At 36.7% G+C, this 13178-nt stretch overlaps 1 protein-coding gene across 2 annotated transcripts in view; it reads left to right on the top strand.

The window, feature by feature from the left end:
• RAB6A (RAB6A, member RAS oncogene family) overlaps positions 1-13178 on the top strand; it is a 95712-nt gene that overhangs the window by 79964 nt on the left and 2570 nt on the right. For both annotated transcript variants that reach the window (XM_019975197.2, XM_019975196.2), the window contains exon 7: positions 12406-12472. In XM_019975197.2, coding sequence (XP_019830756.1) covers positions 12406-12472 — 67 coding nt within the window. The remainder of the gene's footprint in view (positions 1-12405; positions 12473-13178) is intronic.

Here is a 13178-nt window from a genome sequence, read left to right as displayed (position 1 = left end):
ATGTCCTCTTGTCCTCTTGTTACTCTTGAAAGTCTTCAAATAGTTGTTCAGAGTTAATAATTGCTATCTGCAAGAGTATTAGTCCTATACAAGCTGCTGTGCTGTTACCAAAAGTGGAGTCTATCTTGAACTGGGGTAAAAATTAAAATATCTGATAAATGAAATAGCTGAGACTATTTAGCATGTACATACTTAGTCTTATTTAATATTGAAGGTTAGTTTACTCCTGGATTCTGTATGTTGTTGCTTATCTAAGATCAATATCAGTAGATCTTTGAAGTAAATTATTTGGTCAGTGAGTAACATATCAAAAGAAGTGATTTTGAAGAAATAATGTCAAATTCCTTCGGAGTTTTTGTTGTAGGTCAGTAACAATTTAGAAATGGTGCTGGTATTCAAAAATTTACTAGGTAAATTTTACAGTCCAGTCACTACCATGGAACACATTGGGAATCACACTCTTGTGAGCTGTTCAGTAATCATTGTGTGTGTTTTATTCAGCCATGTGTTTGCAAAACAGAGTTCCTTTTGATGATTGTGCATTGTACTCATTTTATTTGACAAAATCATGCCTTTTCACCAAAGGTAGACAGAAGTCATTCTGTATATAAGACATGTTTATCAGTACTAAAGGTACCATCTAGTTGTACTTTACATATACAGAGATGTGTTTTTAGTTTTTTCTGCTAATTGGATTCCTCCCCACTCCCTCATGTACTGGCTTATAATACATATAATAAAAGCTTAAAATAGGCTTTCTCTATTGCTTGTTTTCCTTTTTAAACAATTCTAGGAGAGATTTCACTAATGCATCATTTAATGTCTAACCATGGTTCAAGTAATTGGGTCTTAGTGCCTGAGAGCTTTGGCTTAAAATAAAATAAATTTATTCCTACTCATTATTGCTACTTATTCTTCTTATTTAAAAATGGTCTTGGCTTAAAACCTTTTACTCTTTGGTTTAAGCACTTAACTCTAAAATCGTCATGGAAACAGCGTAAGAAAAATTTATCCTTTATTTTTCTAAATTTGTTCTTAAAAAACAGTAATATTGTTTTCTTTGTGAAAGTGGTCTCATATTAAAATTGCTGAAGGAAATGGTAATGACAAGGTAATATTTAAGGTTCTACCTCATTTTTCATCTGATGATTAATTCATTATTTTAGTAAAGTATTCAGTGTGTGGGTGTTACCCTTCTTGCTATATTATGTAATTTTGCATTACTGGAAAATGAAATAGAACTGAAACACTCCTTGATCTTTCTCTTCTAAAATCATCAATACTTATCAGAAGAAAAAGATTTGTTTGAAAGAGAGAGGAGGACTTTTTGGGAAATTAATGATAACTGATGGGCATCAGCACTAACAACTCAGTGAAAACTTGTGTGCTGTTCATAGTGGAGTTGCATGTGTATATGAAAAAAATTGTTTTATATGTGCTGAGAAGACATACTTACTTTAAGCATTGGTAGGGATGATGTCTCTGCCACACCACCATATCCCATGTCCACCATAGTTCTTGACTCATAGCAGATCTTAATCTTGTAATTTATCACATACCTTATTCCACAAGTATCAAGTGCCTACAGTGTATTACCACTGTTGGTTCTTCAGAGAATATAAAGTTCTCGGCTTCAAAACATTTATAGCTGAGGAAAAGAATCACGTTCTCATGAAATCTGTGTAGTGAAAGGTAGGTAGTATATGATAAAAGATGCAAATGCTACATGATAGTAAGATATTATTGAGATGTGAAATGAATAGTGACACATGAATAAGATCATATTCAGATAGGATGATCAAGGAAGACTTTGTTTATAAATGCCGCAAAAGGGACTTCCTTGGTGGTCCAGTAGCTAAGACTCCATGCTGCCAACACAGGGCTCTCAAGTTCGATCCCTGTCTGGGGACTAGATCCTGTGTGCCACAACTAAGACCTGGTGCAGCCAAATAAATAAATAATTATTTTAATGCTGTGAAAAAAGTTAAATCCTTGAGAAGTATATTTGAGAACTTCCTGATGGTCCAGTGATTAAGACTCTGCACTTGCAGTGCAGTGGACATGGGTTCAGTCCCTGGTCAGGGAACTAAGATCCCACATGCTGTATGGCTCAGCCCCCCCCAAAAAAAAGGAACATACTTGATTTAGATACATAAAAGACAGATGATACTCCAAGAAAGAAGAGCAGTTAACATACAGTACAAGACTGCCTAGTACACATTGTATAAATACTTGTCATAAATCATAAATACTAAGTTTAAAACATTTCTTTGTTGTCTTCTTACCAAGTACTTTACATACAGTATATAAACGCTTAGATTTTTGTTGAATACAAGAATGAATCCATGTAACAGTGCTCTAAGTCTGCTGCTATTGTTGTCCTGATTTTAGAAGATCTGAGACACAGAAATTATACAGTTTTTTCCAAATTACCCAGCTACTATGTGTTAGAACCACTTAATATACCAAGTGTTGATCTCACTTATTCTCACAGTATCCCTGTGAAGTAGATAGGTATATCCATCTCACTGAGAGGAAACCAAAGTTTTAGAGGGTAAGTGACTTGCTTAAGATTATAGCTGAAGCTAGAATTTGAACCCAGGTCTATTATCTGTGCTCTTAACCCTACACCATTCTGCTTCTTTCATATTTAACCTTACCCCTAATTTATCCTTTTGTGCTTTATATCCCTAACACAGTAGGACTTTAATATCACTGAATGGTCAGGAATCCATATACAAGTGGATATGAACTGGTTAAATGAGAAATTATTATATTGACCATGTTCTTATTAATTCACTCATCAGATATTTATTGATCCCCTCCTACATGCCTAGTTTTGTTGTGTTACAGGCACTGGAGATACAATAGTTAGCAAAATATCATAATTCCATACCATTATGAAGTTTGCATTCTAGTATGAAAAGTTAGGCAATAAATGAGAATACAGTACTTCATGAGGCTATAAGTGCTTTGGAAAAAAGTAAAAGTAAGGTCAGGGAAATAAAGAGTAGTAGTTAAAGTGTTAGGATATTGATGTTTTATGAAAGATAATCAAGAAAAGCCTTTCTGATAAGGATATTTGAACAGATATCTAAAGGAATTAAGGGAGTATGTTGTTTGTGTATTTGGGGAAGAACATTCTAAGCATCAAGTGCAATGAGAAGTTCAAAGGTCGTTGGCATGTTTAAGGAATAGTAAGGCTGCTTCAGTTAGAGTGAAGTGAAGGAGGAGGCAAGTGATAGGAAATAAACTTACAGAGGGATAGTACTAGGGGACAGAGGTCCATGTCCATGCAGGCTGTAACAAGGATTTAGGCTTTTATTCTGAGTAATATGGGATTCCTAGGTGGCTCGGTGGTAAAAAAAAAATCCACCAGCCAGTGCAGGAGACATGGATTCAATCCCTGGGTGTGGAAGATCCCCTGGAGGAGGAAATGGCAACCCATTTCAGTATTCTTGCCTGGTGAATCTCCATGGATGGAGGAGCCTGGCTGGCTGAATAATCTGAGTAGTATAGGAAGCTGTTGGAAAGTTTTAATCAGAGATTTGACATGCTGTGGTTTAGGATGTAAAAGAAGTCACTGGCTACTCTGTAAAAGTAGACTGTAGAGAGGTAAGGGTAGAAGCAAAACGATTATTCAGAGTTATTGAAAAAAAACAACCAAAAACCCAGGTAATACTTTGTTTAAGAAATGCTTGGCTACTAAAATTAAAATAGAAATCTAGCAAAAAAAAAATCGAAGTTAACAAATACTGAGCACTCATGTGCAAATTATAGTGATGTATAATACACTCCGTGCTCTTACAAAGATTATATTCATAATGGAAAAATTTTTGTATGTTAACGGAGCTGATTAGGATGGCTTGCGGAATGGAATTTCTTCTTGCTTATAAAATACTTAGTTACTTTTATAATAAAGGTAAGAACTGGTAGCAACAGTGATTTTACTTTGAGATCTCCAATTTACCCCTTTAAATGAACTATCTTAAATTATAGCCCAAAGTATTCAACTTGAAAGTTTCTGTGGAGAGCCAATACTCAGCTTGTCATCATCCCCAAAGCTAATTCCTGTAGCTGTCACTGCAATTTAAAATGTCTATTTCCCCCTAGAAATTACAAGTAAAATACCATACACCTGGAGGTCCAAGTGGAATTGATACCATTTTTCCAAGAAAAGAAAATATCCTAATAAGCGTCCTGGCAAGGATGCCCCAAAATGTCTGTAGAAAGTGGATTCTTGGAACTTACCTGGTGGTGCAGTGGTTAAGATGCCATGCTTCCAATGCAGGGGGTGTGGGTTCGATCTCTGGTCGGGGAACTAAGGCCCAACATGCCACATGGTGCAGCCAAAAAATAAAAACAAAAAAGTTAAAGAAAGAAAGAAAGTGGATACTCAGTAAATACAAGTGAGAGGATTTTTTAAAAATATTACCAACAGTACCGACCCCATATTTAGTCAACTGTAATTTCTAATTTAGCAGAAGCCTCTGTTAGCATATTGTTGGCATTTAAGAAATAGATTTTCCTTTAATAATTTAAAACAGCTTAAACCTCCAGAATTTTCTCCTTCTTGTCTCTTACATATATTTATGTAAGGGTTGAACTTGGTTTTTTGGAAAGCATTTCTTAGCCCATTTTCGGATGTCTTTAGTATAAGTTAGTGACGCTTGACCTTTTTAATTGACCCTTTTAACTGAAGTATTTTGGAGGAGAACTAAATTTTTCAAATACATTGATTAAAGCTATAGGCAAAAATTTTAGGTTACAGAAAATGGATTAAATTTTTATGTCTGTAATTTGTATATTATCAGTGTTTCACAAAGCAAATTCCTATACCCAGAATCGATTGTTAGCTATTTCTTAACACAGCTCTTCCCACAGAAGAAACAACTTCTATTTATACTAGGCAACATAAGATAATAGGAAAAATATGAACTTCAGAATCTTGGCTCTGCTGTTCATTTGGTGAATGGCAGATACTCTCTTTAGCCTTAGATTTCTGTAAAATGGGGATATTAATACCTTCCTTACAAATTACTGCAAGGATAAAAATGAAAAAGTGTGTGAAGTTAAACACTCAGTATTAGCTTCTTTCTTCCCTTACTTGATTTGATTACTTCACACTCCTTACAGGTTATTTTTATAGCATTGGCCTTTAACTTTCACAGTACATTAGAATCATCTGGAGATTTTTGAATGAAACACTGAATATCCAGCCCCACCCCAAACTAGCTTACTCTGTCTTTGGGGATGGAACCCAAGCTTCTGGTGTTTTGTTTGTTTTTAAGTTTAATGGGTAATTCAGATGCACTATAGGTGTTGAGAACTACTGGACTTCACACATAACCTTTCAATAAAGCTTTCCTGAAGTATATTTAGTTCTAATTACTCTCAAAGTTAAATAAAACAGTGGGAAGAACCTATGGGATCATGTTAACCTATTTACCCTTCTGTGTGTAATATATTTAATTTTATAGATAATGGAGGGTTGTTGCTTTTTTTAAGTGTATATTTATCTGTGTGCGTGTGTGCTCACTCAGTCATGTCCAACTCTTTGCGACCCTATGGACCGTAACCCACCAGGTTCCTCTATCTATGGGATTTTCTAGGCAAGAATACTGGAGTGGGTTGCCATTTCCTCCTCCATGAGATCATCCCGAGCTAGGGATCAAACCCTTGTCTCCTTCATGGTAGGAGGCTTCTTTACTGTTGAGCCAATGGGGAAGCCCATATTTCTCTGATCTACCAGTTGTTATTCTGGTTCCTCTTGTCATTTTCTCCCATTACATTTTCTTGTGTTAGTCAAATCCTAACTTTTTAAAAAAAATTCTTTTTCATATTTGATTGGAGATACTTAGAGGCGTTTGTTTTTCATCAAGTTGAAGTTTATCAGTGTTTTCCTTCACTGTCACTCTGCATATTCCTTTTATATTTCCTTTTTCTACAAGAAACTGAATACATTAATTTTTTTTGTTGCCTTTTTTGGGAGTTGGGAGAATTTGATGGGCATAAGTATTGCTAATTTTTATTTCACTTGATTAAAAAAAGAGACTTTATCAGATCTGTGGTCATGTGCTAAATAGTATTATGGATAGTCATGCCTAAAGAATTAGCTGGGAATTCAGATGCAAGTGAACTCAAAAAAGTCAGTGGTTAAAGGCACTAACAACCATTTGTACTGTACTCTATGTTTTCTAATGTGTTTTCACATGTATTAACCATTCTTTCAGTTAACATTTAAAAAAAAAATCTATTGCATGTCATGTACGAGGATAGCAGAAATGAACTATGAGCCTTGTCCTCCGTGGTTAAAGTCTAGAGGGATAGACAGGTAAATAGGCCATTGCAATCAGTGTATTAAAAGTTCTGAAAGAAGAAATACAGGGTACTATCGGAATATATGCTGTTGCTGCTGCTGAGTTACTTCAGTCGTGTCCGACTCTGTGGGACCCCATAGATGGCAGCCCACCAGGCTTCCCGTCCCTGGGATTCTCCAGGCAAGAACACTGGAGTGGGTTGCCATTTCCTTCTCCAGTGCATGAAAGTGAAAAGTGAAAGTGAAGTTGCTCAGTCATGTCCGACTCTTAGCGACCCCACGGACAGCAGCCTACCAGGCTCCTCCGTCCATGGGATTTTCTAGGCAAAAGTACTGGAGTGGGGTGCCATTGCCTTCTCCGATCAGAATATATAGAAGTATTTAATTGATTGTAAGATGGTGGGATTGAAGAATTCTGGTAGTGGGTTAGGGACGTTTTTCTCAGGAATTACCAGGAAATGGATCGTCAAGATCTGTCAACTAGACTGATTGGGCTGGGAGTAGGGGAGGATGTTCCAAGGAAAAGTAGCATCATTATGACCTTTGAACTGCACAACTACGTCCCCCTTTTTATTAGAAGGAATCTAAGGATTAGAGGAATTCATATCCTTGAGGTCACAAAACTTGTAATAATGGGGTAGTTAGTACCAGAGTTTCTTGGCTCAAATTCTGTGTCTTTCTATAAACACATTAAATACTATAAACACATTAAATACTGTGGTATGGTGTATTATGAGAATAGATAGTTGACTGTAATTCTAACAATATCCTCCTTGAAAGACCTCATTAGTTATCTGCTTTTTTTTTAAAGTCTCAAAACTTGTAAACTTCATTCCATTTTCATGGAAGGTAAACAGACCTCTGTGCCTCCACCATAAAAAAAAAATTCAATTTCTAAGCTAGCACGTAATAAAATATCCTTTGGAGCCAAAAAGATTATGTAGATTATAAACAGGTAGGCAGTTAATTAAATAAATATTTCATGTCCAACCAAACTATGAGATCTTGGGGGTAATTTCTAGATTTCCCTAAGTAAGGACATTTCAGTTCCGCTTAAATATTTTCAGATAGTTTCTCCCAGCCCCCACACTTTTCCTGTCAGTTTTATATTGTTTCCTAAAGGAGAATTTTGTATCTGTTGGTGTTTTGCTGTAGTCCTCGAATTCTTGCAGAATTTCATAACATTTGGAAAAACATTCTGTTTCCGTAGTCCACAGGACCATGGATGGTTGTGAATGATATTCTATTCTAATAGAAATAGAGCTACTGTATATGAAAGACTTACTATATAACAGATCATCTTTAAGCAGTTTACATAATGATTTCACTTAATTTTCATAGTAATCTAGTTAATTATGTGTACTATTATCTTAAGTCCATTTTACAGATAAGAAAATTGAGGAACAGAAAGATGGCCTGTCAAGTGACCTACCCAGAATGTAAAAACTTCACCTTTTAGTTTTTAGCCATCTACCTTAGTATCTTTTGTTTTCAATATGTGATTTATATGACTTTATAGTTATAGTAAGATGCTGGAATTATAGAAAGAAGTCTTAATGCATGCTTTTTTTTAGCACCTTCCTTTGCTAGGATGAAATCCACATTCTTTTCAGGTCTTTCTTAGTCTGCCCTTCAATATATATAGCTTCATTCTAATTCTTTTACATATTGTGTGTTCCAGCTGGTCTGGACTATCTATCCATTCTTGAAAATCATGGCAGCCAAAACTGAGTATCATCATTATAGAATGAATTTCTGGGATACAAGATTTAGTGCCATATTGTCAGCTGCTAGATCATTCCAATAATCACTATACAGTATACTGGTTTGCAGCCCTAAATAGATGATTATTTTCAGTTGATTTTGGCAGGGGAACACTTTTTTTTTTCAGTCTTTCTTATTGTCTATAAAATGTTTTCCTTCATACTCTATATTCTTCACCTCTGGATGAAAAGTGATTTTTAATGGGTGTCAGACTTTCCTGATGCATAAAATTTTGAGCTGACAAAGCTGGCATTCTGCTTTTAATGTATTATCTAATACTAATATATAAAAACTTCAAAAAGATTAGAATTATTGTCCAACTTTGCATGCATTAATTATAAACACTTGCTAGTTTTGAAAGGGCATAATACTTTTCCTACATTTATCTAAAGTACTATGTCAGTGTATTTCTCTGTTCATTTTGCTTTTGTAAATTTTGTTATTTTTGTTCATAACATTAACAGCTTTCACAGACATTAATTGTTGCAATATTTATTCTTGTATCTAGATCTAGAGAATGCTGATCTTTATTTGAAACTGAGTATTCATATATTAATCCATATGGACCCACCTTACACAGTTAACTACTGGCTTAATTAATTGTATAATTAATTAATAATTAATGGGCTTTCCTGATAGCTCAGTTGGTAAAGAATCTGCCTGCAATGCAGGAGACCCCAGTTCGATTCCTGGGTTGGGAAGATCCTCTGGAGAAGGGATAGGCTACCCACTCCAATATTCTTAGGCTTCCCTTGTGGCTCAGCTGGTAAAAAGTCCGCCTGCAGTGCAGGAGACCTGGGTTTGATCCCTGGGTTGGGAAGATCCCCTGGAGAAGAGAAAGGCTACCCACTCCAGTATTCTGGCCTAGAGAATTCCATGGACAGTCCATGGGGTTGCAGAGTCGGACACAACTGAGTGACTTTCACTTTCACTTCACTATACAACTAATGTTGTGTTGATTTGATTGATAGTAATTTATACAATTATGCATGATCTTTGGTCATGCACAATTTCTTGAGTAGCAGAAATGATGTTAAGGTAAGCATTCTGCAGTTTTAAGTCTAATAACTGATTTTGGTTGAATATTGAGGCTAATGCCTAACTTTGGCACATCTTTAAAATGCTATTAAATGTTATAGAACCAAGACAATTATACTTTTATTCATATCTTCCTTAATCCTACCCCATCAAGCTATTGCCTACAGATAAAGATTTGCTCCTTTTCTATACTTCTTTCCCTAAACAGATTATTTATAGTTCCATTCTTTCATCTCTGGCCTTCTTTCTGTTACTTCTCATTTTAATACAGCAACATTTATCGAACACTTAAACTCTTTCCATGCTTTTAAAGTGCTTTTAAACTCTTAAAGTGCTTTCCATGGTATGGTTTTCAACTGAGTGAAATCTTTAAATCCCAACTCAAATGTCATTGCCTAAGAATTTTTCTCATCTGCTTGAACAGGGCCTTCTTACAGCTATGTTCGCCTGTCATTTTCTAGTTCCTTAATTTATAGCACTCATAACATTGTATCACAAGGAATGGTTTCAGTCTATATCCTTTGCCAAATTTTGAGCTCCTTACATCTAAAAACCACATCTTGTTCATTTCTGTGTCTCTGGAGAACTTTAGATAGTGCCTCAAGTTAAGCAAGTACTTATTTATTTAGTACAAGATAGTTACATCATATGTGCATTTTATAGGAATTTTGCACTGAATGCCTAACAAAAAAAGAGAAATGATGGAAATAATGTGGCAGTTTCACCTACCATTCTACGCAGTAAGTGGATAGATAGGTCTGGGCACAAAGTAAAAGGTGTAAGTCTTTTGTTCCTTCAGTCAGTTTCTGTTCCCACATGCCTCTCAAAGTGAACATCTCACCCAACTTGAGTGTGGTGTGGTGCTTTCTAAGATAGTGATTTCTGACTAGACTGACCTTCTCATCAGATCAGATCAGTCGCTCAGTCGTGTCCGACTCTTGGCCACCCCATGAATCGCAGCACGCCAGGCCTCCCTGTCCATCACCAACTCCTGGAGTTCACTCAGACTCCCGTCCATCGAGTCAGTGATGCCATCCAGCCATCTCATCCTCTGTCGTCCCCTTCTCCTCCTGCCCCCAAATCCCTCCCAGCATCAGAGTCTTTTCCAATGAGTCAACTCTTCGCATGAGGTGGCCAGAGTACTGGAGTTTCAGCTTTAGCATCATTCCCTGCAGAGAAATCCCAGGGCTGATCTCCTTCAGAATGGACTGGTTGGATCTCCTTGCAGTACAAAGGACTCGCAAGAGTCTTCTCCAACACCACAGTTCAAAAGCATCAATTCTTCGGCGCTCAGCCTTCTTCACAGACCAACTCTCACATCCATACATGACCACAGGAAAAACCATAGCCTTGACTAGACAAACCTTTGTTGGCAAAGGAATGTCTCTGCTTTTGAATATGCTATCTAGGTTGGTCATAACTTTCCTTCCAAGGAGTAAGCGTCTTTTAATTTCATGGCTGCAGTCACCATCTGTAGTGATTTTGGAGCCCAGAAAAATAAAGTCTGACACTGTTTCCACTGTTTCCCCATCTATTTCCCATGAAGTGATGGGACCGGATGCCATGATCTTCGTTTTCTCAATGTTGAGCTTTAAGCCAACTTTTTCACTCTCCACTTTCACTTTCATCAAGAGGCTTTTGAGTTCCTCTTCACTTTCTGCTATAAGGGTGGGGTCATCTGCATGTCTGAGGTTATTGATATTTCTCCTGGCAATCTTGATTCCAGTTTGTGTTTCTTCCAGTCCAGCGTTTCTCATGATGTACTCTGCATATACGTTAAGTAAGCAGGGTGACAATATACAGCCTTGACGAACTCCTTTTCCTATTTGGAACCAGTCTGTTGTTCCATGTCCAGTTCTAACTGTTGCTTCCTGACCTGCATACAAATTTCTCAAGAGGCAGGTGAGGTGGTCTGGTATTCCCATCTCTTTCAGAATTTTCCACATTTTATTGTGATCCCCACAGTCAAAGGCTTTGGCATAGTCAATAAAGCAGAAATAGATGTTTTTCTGGAACTCTCTTGCTTTTTCCATGATCCAGCGGATGTTGGCAATTTGATCTCTGGTTCCTCTGCCTTTTCTAAAACCAGCTTGAACATCAGGAAGTTCACGGTTCACATATTGCTGAAGCCTTGCTTGGAGAATTTTGAGCATTTCTTTACTAGCATGTGAGATGAGTACAGTTGTGCAGTAGTTTGAGCATTCTTTGGCATTGCCTTTCTTTGGGATTGGAATGAAAACGGACCTTTTCCAGTCCTGTGGCCACTGCTGAGTTTTCCAAATTTGCTGGCATATTGAGTGCAGCACTTTCACAGCATCATCTTTCAGGATTTGGAATAGCTCAACTGGAATTCCATCATCTCCACTAACTTTGTTCGTAGTGATGCTTTCTAAGGCCCACTTGACTTCACATTCCAGGATGTCTGGCTCTAGGTCAGTGATCACACCATCGTGATTATCTGGGTCATGAAGATCTTTTTTGTACAGTTCTGTGTATTCTTGCCATCTCTTCTTAATATCTTCTGCTTCTGTTAGGTCCATACCATTTCTGTCCTTTATCGAGCTCATCTTTGCATGAAATGTTCCTTTGGTATCTCTGATTTTCTTGAAGAGATCCCTAGTCTTTCCCATTCTGTTGTTTTCCTCTATTTCTTTGCATTGATCGCTGAAGAAGGCTTTCTTATCTCTTCTTGCTGTTCTTTGGAACTCTGCATTCAGATGTTTATATCTTTCCTCTTCTCCTTTGCTTTTCACTTCTCTTCTTTTCACAGCTATTTGTAAGGCCTCCCCAGAGAGCCATTTTGCTTTTTTGCATTTCTTTTCTATGGGAATGGTCTTGATCCGTGTCTCCTGTACAATGTCACGAACCTCATTCCATAGTTCTGTACACTAACTTTAGAACCTAACTCATTATAAATAAGATAGGAATGCCACTATACAGTTTAACTAAATTAATATTCTGTCCTTAATCTGAATTCCTATAGTACTTTGTTTATGTGACTCAAATTGTATTTTTACTACTTAGTTCTTAGCTGTTTGTTCATGTCTAATCTCACTTGTTGGAAAGCAAGGATCATATCTTTATTCCTCTTTGTGTTTGGCATATTGGTTTTCATATAGCATTCGTTTATAGAATAAATAGACATTTTAATGTGTTTTAATTATGCTAAGGTCTAAGGAATAACCCAGAAGCCATATCCTTTAACTCAGCCATCGAGTGGTCTTTACTTGATGTCGTTTGCTGAATTTCCCCTCCCAATTATCATGTCTTTTTTTTCCCCATAGCTCTTCCGACGTGTTGCAGCAGCTCTACCTGGAATGGAAAGCACACAGGACAGAAGCAGAGAAGACAGTATCCTTTTTGTTTCATAAGAAAATTTTGTTGTTAACATAGGCCTTTAAAACCCAACTTGGTTGACTTAGGAATATTATGCCATTGCCTTTTAGAGCTAAGAATTGATGGTTTGGGAGCAAAAAAGCTCTGAGTTTTTCTATAGTAAATGCAATCTGGTTATCCAAGTGTACTCTTTAGAGCCTGCTGCTCACTACAGTTAATCAGTGACAGGGTTTGTGTTTGTTTTGCCTGCTTGGTTTTTAATGAGCAGGAAACTCTTAGCATCCCACCCTGCTGCTTCTTAATTTTGACTCCTCTTGACTCTGGGCTTTTTCACCACAGTATATATCTTACTCCTGTGTTTTCTAACATTTGAGCTTTCTACTTGGAATAGGCAGGAGCTAACTCAGTCTGAAGCTTTATCACGGCCTCTGCTTTCAGAAATGGGGACAGAACAAAGCACATGTAAATTATTATTTAAAAGTTTTTATATTTTCCTTATTTGTCACATATTTATCTTCTAGTGTTTTTCTATATGCAGACATTTTTATTAAAAGCCATGGAACTCATAGCACTTTATAGTCAGCTCTTCCCACTTCTAAATGTTATGTGTTTTCTAAGCCTTTATTAGTAGTATGATGTGTTCTATCGAGTTGAAGCCCAGTTGTTTGTTAAATTCTGTCCCTATTGTTGGAACTCTTGTAGGCTGTTTTCAGATTTTTGT

This window comes from Bos indicus, chromosome 15, assembly GCF_029378745.1.
Source record: "Bos indicus isolate NIAB-ARS_2022 breed Sahiwal x Tharparkar chromosome 15, NIAB-ARS_B.indTharparkar_mat_pri_1.0, whole genome shotgun sequence".
Lineage (NCBI taxonomy): Eukaryota > Metazoa > Chordata > Mammalia > Artiodactyla > Bovidae > Bos > Bos indicus.
The sequence above is the reverse complement of the archived record's forward strand: the minus strand, read 5'-3'. Positions and strand labels throughout refer to the sequence as shown.